The sequence below is a fragment of the Cylas formicarius genome, unplaced genomic scaffold, assembly GCF_029955315.1.
Source record: "Cylas formicarius isolate icCylForm1 unplaced genomic scaffold, icCylForm1.1 PGA_scaffold_10__41_contigs__length_53128322, whole genome shotgun sequence".
Lineage (NCBI taxonomy): Eukaryota > Metazoa > Arthropoda > Insecta > Coleoptera > Brentidae > Cylas > Cylas formicarius.
In genome coordinates, this window is record NW_026844214.1 from 6,315,433 (window position 1) to 6,331,352 (window position 15,920).

At 34.8% G+C, this 15,920-nt stretch overlaps 1 protein-coding gene across 3 annotated transcripts in view; it reads left to right on the forward strand.

Moving 5' to 3' along the window:
• The window catches only part of LOC132699528 (26S proteasome non-ATPase regulatory subunit 2-like), a 20,861-nt gene continuing 4,941 nt past the window's right edge, over positions 1-15,920 (forward strand). The window contains exons 1-8 of one of the 3 annotated variants that reach the window (XM_060666306.1): positions 1-103; positions 1,882-1,938; positions 5,440-5,701; positions 8,029-8,449; positions 8,784-8,928; positions 8,990-9,200; positions 9,528-9,788; positions 13,091-13,612. In XM_060666306.1, the coding sequence (XP_060522289.1) occupies positions 65-103; positions 1,882-1,938; positions 5,440-5,701; positions 8,029-8,449; positions 8,784-8,928; positions 8,990-9,200; positions 9,528-9,788; positions 13,091-13,612 (1,918 nt within the window). In that variant the 5' untranslated portion in view covers positions 1-64. Of the gene's footprint in view, positions 104-1,881; positions 1,939-3,815; positions 3,996-5,439; positions 5,702-8,028; positions 8,450-8,783; positions 8,929-8,989; positions 9,201-9,527; positions 9,789-13,090; positions 13,613-15,920 lie in introns of those variants that run through there. The other 2 variants (XM_060666315.1, XM_060666323.1) reach the window with 2 other exon arrangements.

Sequence of the window (15,920 nt, forward strand, 5' to 3'; positions counted from 1 at the left end):
CACTTGTCAGAATCTATCATTTTTTGGTGCCTACAAAACAATAAGATATTTTTGTCTCGTATAAATGGTATCAACGAATGTAAGATCTTCATTTAAAGATGAGGTAAGGGTATCAATTATTTCTAAAACGTCACCTTAATTGTTTCACGTCATTGCATATGAACATTTCCTAAATAATTGTTTGAGCAATATTTTTGAGTGGCCAAGCCGAAGAAGATTTCTGATCAATTGATTACAGAGTAACATAACTTAAATCAAATTATGGTTGCGTGTACGTCATTAACCGTTTGTTATTATTCATGTGAATCACATAAGCAGTAAAAGCAGCGGCATCTTATTTTCAAACTGCTCACAAAATTTATTTATTGTCCTAAACTTTGTTACTAAAGCATAACAGAATACAAGAAATACACCACATTTTCTGTTATCAACTAAAATATACGCTCAATAATTATCGTTGTTTTAGAACCGTTCCAGTATAGCATTCAAATATGAAATGAAAAGGATTAGAAAATTTTTAACTTGCTATAATTCTTAGATTCTAAAGGTCTCCACACTTATTGAAAACTATTTCAGAATGACCCACCTTTGTGTTTTTTGTTGCAGAAACAAATCTTTCTCTGTCACCACATTTTGGCTAGGGCTAGGACAACCAGGTCATGTACCTTCAGTAGAAGCTGTACTATAATTAGCACTGAATAAAAAAATAAGTAAATAAAAACTACTTTTTATAATTATTAAATCACAGTCGCTAGTTTAAATAATTGGGGATTATCTCGCATAAATAATTCTGTAAATATCATCATACAAAAAACATTCAAAAATTCAAATTCAAAAAATAATGTGATAGGGACCATTAGACAATAACGCCGTGAATCGGTCAGCGGCCATATTGATTGTTGATCGTCGGAGTTTCTTATTGGTTCATTTAAAACATTGGTTAAAAACTAAGTTTGAAATGACCGCGCCTGCGCATTTTGAATGACCCTTCCTAACATTTCTTTCATGGTCACTTAAAAAGTTCCTGTATTATGAGCATTAGACAGAGCCTCTATATATCTAGTATTTAGTATATATCCTAAAAGATCGCAATGGGAAGCGAAATAATTTAGCTAATTTAAGATGTGTTCTATCCAAAAAATATTTAAAATATTTATAATCGTTTTTAACAAGATATTACTACCATCGTCACCATACTATTATATCGTTAAATCAATAAATCAATGCGCATGTCCATTCAAACAGTTCCCTCCCAATGAATAGCAAGTATTGAAATTACCATTACGATATTTTTCTAAGACTTCAAAATTGGTTGGAATGTAAATAGAATCGCCTAACGACCCCGGTTAGAATGCTTTTAGTTATTTGCGCATAAGCGGGGCAGTTGCAAAACACTCCGATTTTCCACGTTTTGCACAAACATTTGCCTCAAACGTACTTCGGGTATTTTAAGAACACACATTCTGAAGTTCCCTGAATTTATATTGCACGCAAACATTATTTGATTTAACAGTATGTACTAGACAAGATTGGTAAACCAAAAACAAAAAGCCGAATTTAAATCAGTATAAAACAAATGACTTATTTTTGTAATTTTCAAGTCAAAAGATGTTAACTTTTTTTATGACAATATCTTAAGTGATTTGGGTAAAAATAATATTTTTCATACAGTTTTCCATAAAAAGGTTATTCACTTATTGTTTAAAGTCAAAGGAATTACTGTATACCTCGATGTACAGCAAATAATGGTTACCGTAATTTTTGAAGTTATTTTAGTCATACTCGATTTTAAGGTATTATTAATTTTTGATATAATTTTTTAAAGATTAAAACGTTTTTATTAGAAATGGACATCGAATAAAACTGTGGGTAATTTTTTAGGCAGAAGAAGATAAGGAACTTCAAAGCGAGTTAAATAATCTCGTTGAAAAAATAACTGTGAGTAAAAATACACCAATTACTTTTTTTTTAATTGCATTAAATTTTGCCTAAAACAGTGAGCAAAAAGCCTGTTGAATCAGAACTGACGAAATTGAATCATTTCTTTTATCTTCGCCAATAGTAACTAACCAAATACGCGAATAATTGGTTACATACTTCGAATACTAAATTCGAATACTAAATTATAGCATCCAAAATTTTTTTTCCACATATTAACTGTCAGGTTACCACACTCGTTCGCACTGGGTAACTTCCACACGCGTGAGAAAAATATGTATTAAAAATAGTTGTTTTAATTTCTTTTATCAAAATAATTAACATTTAAAGCTTTGTATAGATCTGAACATCACACTTAAGAACAAAGGAAACAGCGGAGCTAACAAGATCTCGAAATCACATCGATAGTGTTTCCAGATATGAAAGATTCTTTAGAGGGGCGCATTGTTTTTTTATAGTGCTCCTGCGGACCACTATGGAACTTTCGAGAAAGCATAGACCAAATAAATAAGAACTAAAAATTCAGATTTTCACGAAATTATATATTTTCACATCACAATTGTTTCGACAAAATATATAATTTCGTGAAAATCTGAACTTTTAGTTCTTATTTATTTTCTTAAATGGATTTTCATTAAGTAAAATCCACCTCAGTTTAATTTTTAAAGCATAGACCGCCTAGAGGATAGCTTCGCACATTCTCGGAACTTCCTATATAATATATCTGCCAACTATACTAAATCAAGTATTTTTTTACATCCTTGCATTGAACAAAGCAAGAAAAACAAAATAATTTTTTTGCTTCGTCACAATATTACTATAACAGCAACTATTTATAGGTAAATATTAACAAAAGTTATTTAAAATCTTCCAAAGGATCCGAATTTGAAAGAAAATATAGGGTGCTTCAATTGAAAAAAGAAATGCTTTTAATTTCCTGTGGATCTGGCTCAAATATATCTAAAACGTAAATTGTAAGTTCTTATAGTCGAGTACCAAGTTCTTTTACTTCGTTCTCCGAAAACCGAACACTCAATGTCATCCGTGTTACTTGGCAAACAAAATAAATATTCCTCCTGAATTGAAAAATGTTTATAGTTTTCGTCATTTTTTGCCGGCATTATCGTTTTAAGCAGGAACAGGAAATGTATCGCTCAAGTTCTACTACATATGTAAAAATGGTATAGGCGAAAATGGTAGCCCTGGTAATCGTCTACACAATCGTTAAACCCATATTGGCCCATCCGTTACGGTAATCAAGTTATAAGGTAATATTTAATTTCAACTAAATGCTCTCCGGTCCGTATCTCGCACACTCTGTATGAATGACGAAAACGGCAAAAATTGTAGCCCTCGCGGTGACCTAAAAGTCGGCTCAAACCAAACGGCACCTTTTGCCATGGTACCTCAGTTAGGGCTAATAATTAACTTCCTTATAACCGGGACACCTTGTATATTTTTGGGTCAACCGTATTTCCGGGTTATTGCCCCAAATCTGGCGCTTCTTTTCGGGTGTAAGACTTTTTCCTATTTTTGCGAAAATATTTTATTTTTGGCCCCGAAAAAAAAATCATTTTTTTTAAGTACTTCGGACCTTCCGATCCCGCCCAGTTTCATGTGGGTATCGAACTCTAAATTCCTGCCGAATTTTAACTCGATAGCTCGAACTTTCGGACACTTACCTACCGTGTTTCGTAGCCATTTCCCTTATCTTAATAAAATTAAAAAGAAAGTCGGCTGAGACAAGGTTCCCAAACTCTGACCAATAGAGCGGTGTCTTTATTAGCAACGGAAAGTTATATCAATATAAATAATAAAATTTTGTCAAATCTGGTGCAGTTGGTTGTTTTGGTCAAATAACAACACAACAACAATAAAACCTCACTGCGTTCAACAATCAACCTGCCCGCTGACAGATCCGTTTACAAATTGGATGTGGCATTTTTCGGCAGTATTTGCCAGATCCTATTAAATTTTAAAGGAAAAAACGACTTCAGTGTGCGAGGATCTCAGTTTAGAAGGAAAATGGCACAAAGTACGGGTTATTGTGCAAAAATGTAAGCAACCATTAGACAATTCAATTGTCCGCGATTTTTCCATGTTGCCGCCGCTACCTATTTTTCATTGTGAATCGCGAATTACTATGAAAATACAGTCCGTTTATTTTTGGTTCACCGAAATCAAAAAAAGGCGGTTCGTTGTTTTTATCATTCAGGTCTGCACAAATCTTTTAATTTATCAAATAAATTGTCTAAAATGTCACTCTCGAATATTCTAGCGATTTATAGGTACCACATTTTTCTTAAATTCAATATACCTTACATTGCCATTTTACAACATTGAATTTCTTTACTTATTTTATTTAAGATTTAATTAATTTTTCCCGTCATTTTTTTAAATTTAAAGCGAATTATCTATCTTCAATCAAAAAACAAATGAATGTCTTCAAATATTAAAAAAAAACTGCTAAATAATAATCTCCCACCACAACTCATTGGTGGATGGGAGGGGCCAACTTTCAACTCTTAAATGAAACTCTCAGTCTCTAAAATACCCACTATTACTAACAGTTTTTCTACCGACCGTTACGTTTTGGAAATATTTTTGGAAAACGAGTGACGAATTGAGTCGCAAGAATGTTTAATGAAGCTAACATTTTTAAGTGACATTTTGCCACGCCTAGCGTAATGTGGAGGAGGAGAGGAGGGATTAGAAAAAATCTAAATAACCCGTGTATTTCTTGACAAATATGATGAAATGCGATTACAGCGCTATTTATCAATAATCCAAAAGAAAACTTCGAACAAAACCTAAAGCTTTTGTTGCGTAGATTAGTATATAATAAAAAAAATAAGATGGGGGTAGGGTCATTTTTGGTGTCGTTGAAAAGTTTTTTTATTCAATATTTAAAGGCACTTTATTTATCAATTGTGTAATTCCACATATTCCACAGTTTCCATACTTTTTGGACAGCCGGTATATGTTTTAAATTTATTATTATTAAGAATGCATTAAACGTCTTTGAAAATCCTTTATATTTTCGAAATCTTTTTATTTCCAATTTTACGGTTATGAAAATCAATAATTTTTATCATACAGAAAAAAATATAAAAGAAAACTGCCAGAGATACGGTAGTGTGTCCCAAGATACCCTATCCGTCCGAATATTTCCATAAATTGGTTATATCTTGAAAATGACGACAAATGCGTTTATATTGTATTTGAGAAAAATGGTTACTATACGAGGCTAATTTTTGTAATTGTAATTTAGTTGGAAAATAAGATGAACGAGGAATTTTTGAAGTTAATAAATAATTGTGACTCATTCATATTGTCAGAAAGGAAATAATTAGGGTAAACTATTTTGTTTGCGTCAGTAAATGATGATTAATAATCTTAACTTGAAATTTTGAATTTTTGTATTATGGGAGGATCGTCAGCGAGGGGTTCGTCCCAGAATTTCAAATAGAATATATGGAAATAGGTATTTAAAAATTCAAGGGCAACGATAACAAACTGATCGCCCCTTCTCTTGAAATGTTGAAATTCCTGATTCGGACTTCTACTGCGTCAATGACATCGGTACCAAAACCGCTTAAATATTTGGCACCGCACTATGATCTCTTGAAAGAAACTCACAACCAAATGACGAACGATAATGCAAAACGTGCCTTGGCCGATGTCATTTCCGTCTTGGCATTGGGAACTCTGGGGACCAACGAAACTGAAAACCATCGCGACTGTCTGAAGTATTGTCTAATGGGTAAGGATACGTCTTTTTTTACCGGGAAAAGCTTTTGGAACACTTTCAGGAGAGTTTACGTTAAGGAAACATGCTCGGACAAGTCGAATAGTATTTCAAATTGTGTTTGCTTCTTTTAATGCAAGACAATCTTATAAAGGCTATAAAGACTAATTTTGAAAGTTGAACAATTAATTCAGCTTAAGAGTCTTATTTAAAATACTAATCGACATGTTCGAGCATGTTTCCGAAAAAAAAATTCATTGATCACTAGGCACTAATTAACTAAAATATTCTTTGAGATATCAACGATTGCCTATTGATTATTGCTCTCATTGATTTCGTAGTTACTATAGTCTAGCAAGTAACCACGCGTTGCAGTTGGTTCTTCCTTGATTGGAGTGTCAATATAAAATTTAAATGGTTTTTCCACGTTACGAATATGTCGAGTCTTTCAAAGTGGTAATGGAAGACTATTTGTTTCTTTTCTCTTAATACGTATAAAATTTTAAATGGCCAGTATTTGTTTTATGTTAGATTTTTTAAATTTCATATGGTTATAGAAATATTGCTAAATGTGGGTGGGAAAACCGTTTGTCTCCACGAGGCTATTAGAAAATTGACGATAGTTAAAGAAAAGTGCAGGACTCTCCGATTATATGTAACAGAAAAACATGCAAAATTGTTGTTTAAAACTTATGTGTGTTACGCAAAAATCGTGAAAATTCATTTTTATTTTAAAGACGGTACGAGATAAGTAGGCATAGGAAAGCATGAACAAAATTGTGCTAGCTTCTCTCCTAGTATTGAAAATGACAACCACGTTTCTAGAACTCCCATACACATTTTTTGTAAGTTCGTCTTTCCGTTGACTTAAAGCGCGGAACTATTAAGATTTCTTTAAGGGCCCAAATTGCTTAAACATCTAGAAAATTGTTTTCTACTGCCATATGACATAAGACATAGAAAACCTGGACAAAATCTACTTTATTTCTTGCGTAAAATCTAAAAATGAAATGATATACGAGGTGTGTTCAAAAAGGTAACTTTTAAGTTTAATGAAATAGTATATTTTGCAACAAGTGCGGTACACGGCATTTGACTCACGAGCGGAGGGAGTGTTTAATAAACGAGTGACTTAAAGTTTATGGATACATTTTCAAAAAAAAAAAGCGAATACATTCACTAACATGAAATTCAACGCGTGCGAAATATCTCCGAAAACATCCGATTGCTCCCAAACCCGTGCGGTAAAAACCCGGAAATATCCGAAGTGACCCGGATCCGTTGGAAACTAAACTGACGTGGTAAAGTGACGCTTCCCGCATCCTAGATCGATGTGCAATTAGGTATTTTACAGATGGAAGTAGAAGAAAGTATTTACTTATTCATCAAGATTAATGTTGTCCCCCCCAGATACAATACACTTGTGCCAATGTTTTTTCAAGTCCTCGAAGCACTTCTGGTATATCCTTGAGTTCTTTAAGCGATATTTTATTTATCTTTTCAATCGTTCCAAACCTCCTTCCTTCGTGGGTTTCTTGAGTTTGGGGAACAAAAAAAGTCGCAGTTGGCCATATACGGTGAATTTGGTGGCTGAGGCATGATTCTGGTTTTACTTTTGGCCAGAAAATTAGTCACAAGCAACGATGAGTGAGCAGGTGCACCGTCGTGATGCAAAATCCATTAAATGTATTCCTACAATTCCGGACATTTGATCGAACTTGAGGTTCTTTTTTCGGTCTTGGCGATTCTGGGTTCTTGGGACGATTGGGCTTTGGTTTCGACTTCATAACCATATACGTTACCAATTATGACCTTTTTGAACATATCAGGATATCACTGACGTCGTTTAACAGCTCTCGAGCGATGCTCCTTCGACTTTTCTTTTGTTCAAAATTAAACAATTTCGGAACAATTTTGGAAAAAACTTTGGAAAAAATTGCATGGCACGAGCCAATAGCGATGTCGATATCTTCAGCCACTTCTCTAATAGTGATTCGACTCTTTTTCAACGCTTTAATCAGTTATTGACGTACTGGATCATTCAGAGCGAGGTTGGTCATCGGCGTCATCTCGGCCATCTTGGAACAGCTTGTACCACTTATAAGCTTTTTTGTTAGGGACATGTGTACCAGCATAACAAAAAATATATCGAAGATCGATATTTGACTGAACACACCTCGTATAAGGGGTGCCATTTAAACTAAGTAAAATGTTGCCACGATTATACAGAAGCGGCAACATTGCATACTTAAAAATATTTTAGAGCGATAGAGCACCTCCTCTTACAACACATTGTGGATTCCGCGCCGATTGCTCTTCTCTATCTATAAGCTATCTTGTAGGTACGATGCAAAATATCGGCGATTGGGGTCATGAGTACATCAGTCAATTAGAAACCGAAATTGTGCAACAATGGACCTTATCCCATTGTAGCGTGAGCGATAAAATGCTAATGCCGCTTATTCACGATATTGTCCGTTTCAACTGTGACCTTCGAGCAGAAATTCAAGCATGCGACCTACTTATGGAAATTGATAAATTAGCGATGCTCTCTAATTACGTTGCATCGAACAACTATCAGAAGATATGTTCGTATTTAAGTTCTTGCATGAAGTATGTCGATAATATTGAAAGAAAGAAAATAATGCAAATAACTTACGAGCAATATATGAAATTTGAGGAATACTCTAGAGCACTTGCCATAGCCCTCCAAACAGAAAATTTGGAATGGGTAAAAGATGTGTTCACGCAGTGCAAAGACAAGTAGGCAAATTATTAACGTCTATTTCACATTTTTTGTTTATCTAAAGGTTTATAAATAAACACAAATTTATTTCTTACTTAAATTTTGAAACTGATGGCAGTATATATTATACTATACATATGTATAGTATATGTGCCACAAAAATATCGACATAATTGATAGGTTAAAGTCTGTTTCAGAAATATTCGTTTATTTTTTTGATCTTTAACGTCTCATGGTACCCACACACGCTCCTGAAATCTTCAATGCTAGTACCCCCCAGTGCTTTGAGGATTTCAGGAGTATATATGGGTATAATAATAATAATAATAACTTCTTTTTTTTACTTCGTAGAGTTATCAGATACCAATTAGCATTTATATGTGCAAGACATTTATATCCATTTCAAGCAAATACCGATATGGAAGGTTGTGATGAGCTAAACAACATTTTAAACAATAACTTATTGAGTTCCTGTTATCATAAGCTGGCTCAAGAGGTATGTTAAAAGTGTATATTTTTGTTGTACTATCTGAAAAACATGAATAAATGTCAAACAGTTGGACATAACGGAGCCAAAAAGTCCTGAAGCAGTTTATAAGACATGGTTAGAACCAGTTACTCCACGGCTTCAGATTTTGGGTGAAAGCTTGGACAGCGCCAAACAAAATTTAGCTTCGTCGTTTGTGAACGGATTTGTTAATGTTGGATTTGGCACCGACGTTTTGTTGTCTACAGATAGCGGAAACAAATGGATATATCGCAACAAAGGTATAACAAACAAAAACAAAGGAAAATATATGGGTAGTTAGGTAAGTTAGTTCTGAAAATTGAAAAATATTTAACATCAGCAACAAATCATTTTTGGCGAAAATAATGCTATTGTGGCTAAAATGATTATATATAAAATAAAAATATATTAGTGTGTTAGCAGTATAACATTCATTCTGTTTAGGTTGGGCACACTTTTTGAAATAGCAAATATTTTCCCTTGACTTAGTATCCACCGAAATGGTTTTTAGCATTTTCCATTTGCCGAATATTCTGTGTGAACTATAATATATCTGAATACCTTAAATAATATATAAAAATTTGTAGAGCAGGGTATGTTGAGTGCTACAGCTTCGTTGGGTCTTGTCCATTTATGGGACGTCGATGGTGGCCTAACTCCTATCGATAAGTATTTATATACTTCAGAAGACTACATTAAAGCCGGGGCTTTGTTGGCACTAGGCATAGTCAACTGCAAAGTAAGAAATGAATGTGATCCTGCACTCGCCCTTTTAGGAGATTATGTTAACAATGCCAACAAAACTTTGCAAATTGGTTCGATCCTCGGATTAGGACTGGCTTACGCAGGTATAACCAATTTAAACTTGCTTGTTATTAGAGTGAAAAGGGCGCGGTTTTGCAATCTTGTTTTTTTTTTATGAAGCCAACAATTTACAATAATTAGTGGTATAACAGTTAAAAAGTGAAGCAGTTTTTAAATACATTTAAACTTGAAAAGAACTAAATAGTCCTTTTTTGATATGCCTATAAAATATGGAACTGACGTGTGAATATATAAAGGGTGTTCCAGAAATAAAAACTTTATTATGAGAAACTTATTTGTCTTGGGAGAAACAAAATACGTCCGTCTGGACTTTAAAGAATAGGCTTGTTTACATTCCCTTTTGGAGTTTTTTTTTCACTTAATTCGACACTATTTTATCATTAAAACTAACCATAAAAATTTCAGGCTTTTAGCTTTATCTATTTTGAAGGTATTTAAATTCAAAAAAGCATCGACCGTTCGTTGTGCCTATTTAGTTATGTTATAGGAATATTGTTGTTTAAGTGTTTTGGTAAAGTATTCACTTGAAACGGGATTTATAAAGGCAGATTACTCAAATGTACCAGACTTTGACACTAGAGGTTCTTAGTTTCACATGAGAAAATAAATTAATGATAAAATTAATTTTATAAAAAAGCAAGGTACACAACACGCAACCGTGAAACTGTTAAGGAAAGGCCTTTTTGTAAAAAAAACTATGAGCAGATGTAGTTTAAGGCAATACAAAAGCCAGTTGAAATTTATGAAATCCATTGTTAATTTAATAATTTGTATTTTATGAATATATAATATGTATTAATTTTATCAATACAGAAATAAATTTTCTAACTAAAAAATGCGCTTGGGAATCCTCTAAATAATATATATTTTTTAGAATAAGTATCTACGTAGAAAAAAATATGGTTAGTAAAGTACTCTGGCAAACTTAAATTTTTATTCCGTATGAAATACTTAAGTAAAAATATAAAAAACAAGAAAATAAATAATAATTTAAAAAATAAATAAATAAACATCTGCTAAACTGTCACTTTCGGATTAGAAAGTATGCCTATAAATAGTTTTTTCTACTCCCGTCTGTAAAATACCTAATTACGCACCGATCTAGCACGTGGGAAGCGCCGCTTTACCACGTCAGTTTCGTTTTCCACGAATCCGAGCCACTTCGGACATTTCCGGGATTTTACCGCACGGGTTTGGCAGCAATCGGATGTTTTCGGAGATATTTCCCACGCGTTGAATTTCATGTTAGTGAATGTATTCGCTTTTTTTTTTTGAAAATGTACCCATAAACTTTAAGTCACTCGTTTATTTAACACTCCCTCCGCTCGTGAGTCAAATGCCGTGTACCGCACTTGTTGCAAAATATACTATTTCATTAAACTTAAAAGTTAACTTTTTGAACACACCTCGTATATCATTTCATTTTTAGATTTTACGCAAGAAATAAAGTAGATTTTGTCCAGGTTTTCTATGTCTTATGTCATATGGCAGTAGAAAACAATTTTCTAGATGTTTAAACAATTTGGACCCTTAAAGAAATCTTAATAGTTCCGTGCTTTAAGTCAACGGAAAGCCAAACTTACAAAAAATGTGTATGGGAGTTCTAGAAACGTGGTTTTCATTTTCAATACTAGGAGAGAAGCTAGCACAATTTTGTTCATGCTTTCCTATGCCTACCTATCTCGTACCGTCTTTAAAATAAAAATGAATTTTCACGATTTTTGCGTAACACACATAAGTTTTAAACAACAATTTTGCATGTTTTTCTGTTATATATAATCGGAGAGTCCTGCACTTTTCTTTAACTATCGTCAATTTTCTAATAGCCTCGTGGAGACAAACGGTTTTCCCACCCACATTTAGCACACAACAAGCGCCGCTTTACCACGTCATTTTCGTTTTCCACGAATCCGAGCCACTTCGGACATTTTCGGGATTTTACCGCACGGGTTTGGCAGCAATCGGATATTTTCGGAGATATTTCCACGCCTCGAATTTTGACATTTGTCAATTCTGACAGTCATGTCAGTGAATGTATTCGTATTTTGCGAAAATGTATACTTGAGAAGCATAGAATTTGAGTGATGGGTATACCGCAAGGAACTGTGCTAGGGCCTCTATTATTTAATGTATATATAAATGAAATAGGAAAGTTGGACGTGGGAGGCAGGGTTGTTTTCTATGCAGGCTACACAATGATTGTGACTTCTTGGAAAGGTGTGAAGGTGAAAATGGGAAATGGTTGAAAAATACTAAAAACGTTTTTGGACACTTTTAAATTATCCCTTAATATTAATAAGACTAAATATATTGCCTTTTCTAAACAGGGAAAAAATCGTCAGAAATATATATTGAAACTTTAGTAAAACCAATAAAGGAATAGTATATTATGCAACAAGTGCGGCAAACGGCGTTTGACTTATGAGTTTATTTGGCACGAGCGGAGCGAGTATTTAATAAACGAGTGACTTAAAAAGTTTACCGAACATGTTGCACATTATACTTTTTCAACAACCGTCAGTTTTTGGGTATATTTTCGCAAGACAACACTAATACAGCCACTGACATGACCGTCGGAATTGACAAACGTCAAAATTCAACAGAGCGGTAAAATCTCCAGAAACATCCGATTGCTCCCAAACCCGTGCGATAAAATCCTGGAAAAGTCCGAAGTGAAAACTGACGTGGTAAAGTGACGCTTCCCATATGCTAGATCGGTGTGTAATTAGATTTTTTACAGACGGGAGTATGTAAAATACCTAATTACACACCGATCTATCGTGCGGGAAGCGTCACTTTACCACGTCAGATTCGTTTCCCACGTATCCGAGCCACTTCGGACATTTCCGGGATTTTACCGCACGGGTTTGGGAGCATTCGGATGTTTTCGGAGATATTGTTTGTTCTGTTGTCAGTTCTGACGGTCATGTGACTGAATGTATTCGTTTTGATTTGCGAAAATGTCCCCAAAAACTAACGGTCGTAGAAAAAGTATAGTATGCAAAACGTTCGGTAAACTTTTACCGCACTTGTTGCATAATATACTATTCCTGAAGTATTTATCAAAGTACTCCGCTCATTTTAAATTATTACTCATAAATTTGTGGCAATTAAAAGCGCTCCGATTGTGAGGCGAGGCCACGCCCTATTTTCACGCAGCCCACGTTCTTTAATTAATTTAAGGGCTTTAACGCTTGACAAAAAATTTGAAATTTTTATATCGCTATAGAATGTATTTTAGTTTCGACATTGACATTTTGGTTTGCGGCATTATTCGCTGGCTGTGTCACCAAATCCAACATAAAATTTACTTAATCGTGCGCAGGTAGTCAGAGAGAAGATGTAATCCAGCAACTTCTTCCTATATTAAACCTGACGCGCTCAATTGAAATTTTGGCGTTGATCAGTGTATCTTGTGGTCTAATCAGCTTAGGCGGCCACAACAACGACGTCCCATCTGCCATTCTAAACAGAATGATAGAACTGATCGACGTGGATCCCGAAATATTCAAATCTCCGCATATGAAATTAATGGGATTTGGTTTGGCAATATGTTATTTTGGCAAACGAGACTTGATCGAGGTTCCTAATAACGCGATCGAAGTATTTATGGAACCTTTTAAGTCCACAATGCAAACCATGTTGATTATGTGTTCGTATGCGGGCACTGGAGATGTGCTAATCGTTCAAAAATTGCTTCGCATGATTGGGGAAAAGGTGCCCAGCACGGATCCACCGCCAAAAGAAAAAAATAAACGAAAAAGCAAGAAAGAGGTGTGGGACTATACAATGAATCAAGCCATGGCGACCCTCGCAGTTGCTGCTGTTTCATTCGGAGAAGAAATCGGTGAGTGAAATATGACAAACCGTTTGTTTTCAAATTTGTGTATGTTAATGTTCATCGGAAGGTCATAACTCGATTTTTCTAAATTTTAAATAGTATTTTACAATGCAAATGCACTGACTATTCGTTATGTCCGAATTGAGGAGCTGTAGTTTTGAAGAACAGTCTTTGTCGATATCACTGGTGTTCGTATCTGTTTTACCTGATCCTTCTACTAATAAAAGTCCAGCTAAGCCATCAATACTAGACAACTGGGAAAAAAAAGTAGATTCAGATTCAGATTCATGGCCCAGAATATCTATTGTGACTCTTTCCATAGCTATAGCCAGGTTCGTCTCTGTGACCAAACTGCACAACTTCAATAGCGGCTCGCTGGTGTAGCTCATTGCCTCTAGTTTTGTTACGCCCATTAGGCTCAGATGTCTCTTAAGCCTGGTATGTCCTGCCAATAGACCTGTCATTATTCTTACGAACTTTGTTACGTGGCTTAGCACGTCTTCTGTAAATTTGGCCAATGGATCTCTTAGGAATTCCTTTTCCTGTTTTTGTGCTAGCACGTCTCTCTCTCTACCATTACCGGAAGGCTTCTGGTCCTATCTTACACCTTGACGAGCCTTCACGGGCTACTTCGTCGAGGCGTTCGCTACCTTTGTGCCTTTCGTGCCCTGGCACCTATGACAGCGTCACTTTATTCCGATTTACTGGTTTAATGCTTTTCCTAGTACCCCAATGACTAAATCGTCTGCATATCCCAGAGAATAGAGGCCCTCTAGCGGCAAAATTTACATAGCGCCATTGGAGCTATCCGCCTTTCTAGCGCTCTCGTAATAAAATTTGCTCACGCGCTGAACTTTCCCTCAATGGCTAGAAAGGTGGCTACAGCGATCTCCTTGTCTTCTATATCTTGGAGAGCAACCTAAACATGCATAGCTCGTTGAGCTGTTGATTTCCCTGGTTGGCATAACATGACCAGAAATTTTGTGTTTTGACAACCTAACCCGTGATTAACCTTGCCTACTGTTAATTACTCCAAAACCGTAGCCCCTTATAGAACACCCTGCCGAGCAGACCTTTACCCGTGACCATTCCAGGACCGTCCTAGGACTTGTTTTCAATCTTTTTCGCCGAGCAATTCTGGAAACATTAGTACAAAGCAACAATTTATTACGTTCTATTTAATTACATTTCTACATAGTATCATCTACAAAATAATAAGTATAATAATCATAAAGTATCAGTGACTTAAAAAACCGTCACTATCGCTACTGTCGTCACTTAGTTCAATGATCAACTCCGCCACTGATCGTTCTCGATAAATATTTTCTTCTTTTATTACTCGTGTTTCACAGTTGGACTATTTTTGTACTAATATTTTAGCTACCTCTTGCCGAATTACGTTTATGGTACTATCACTAAATTTCGGTGCAGTGTTATTTCTTCCTATACGCGCTTTCAACTCAGACCAAATCATATCAATCGGGTTAAATATACAATGATCAAGATTTCATGTCCGTTTTGTTGCGCGAATATAATCTATAGTCTTAAAAAAGATTGCTGTTTACACATTGAAGAACTATATAGAAGACACAAAAATACAAAAAGAAGAATGTGGCTAATCGACAGACACACAAGACAAAAATGATTATTTTCAAACTTACCTGTAAGATAAATAGAGTACAGGTACTTACCCTTACCCTTTGAACTGTCCAGTGAAAACAGCCTTGCAGGATAAAATGTTGAGAATCAGGTACATAAATACATACTTACTGGAAAGATCACAGTCAAATAACTTCGTAATATATTGCAATTTAGATTAAACTCTTAAGAACGATACATATCACCTGATGTTAAAACAAACGCTTCTACTTATTCGAAAATACCCCTCAACATCAATGCTTAATTAAATTTAAAACGGCCCATTGACGTTTCAAATAAAAATCTCCAGTTTCTACAAATATTCGTTACGGTCCTTCTCAAGCAACACCTACTTAATGTAGAATAAACATCTGTACCGTAACATACTTAAAACGTCAAAGCAATAAATGCACAACATTTACTTAGCGGGAAAGTCTGTAACGTGCTGTCCGCAATGTACCTATACACTAGACTTTCTAGGGTCTTCAGCATAAATAGGCTTATAGGTCTATATGACTTTGCGGTGCGGCCTTCAAAAAGTAGAACAATCATATGTTACAAACTAATTAGAAGTACGCGAGTACTTTTTGTGCTGTATAGTTATAGTAAAATATTCCGTACAACTCGTAACAAAAATCCGATTTTTCAGGTGCTTTTAAAAATTCATTTTTACACT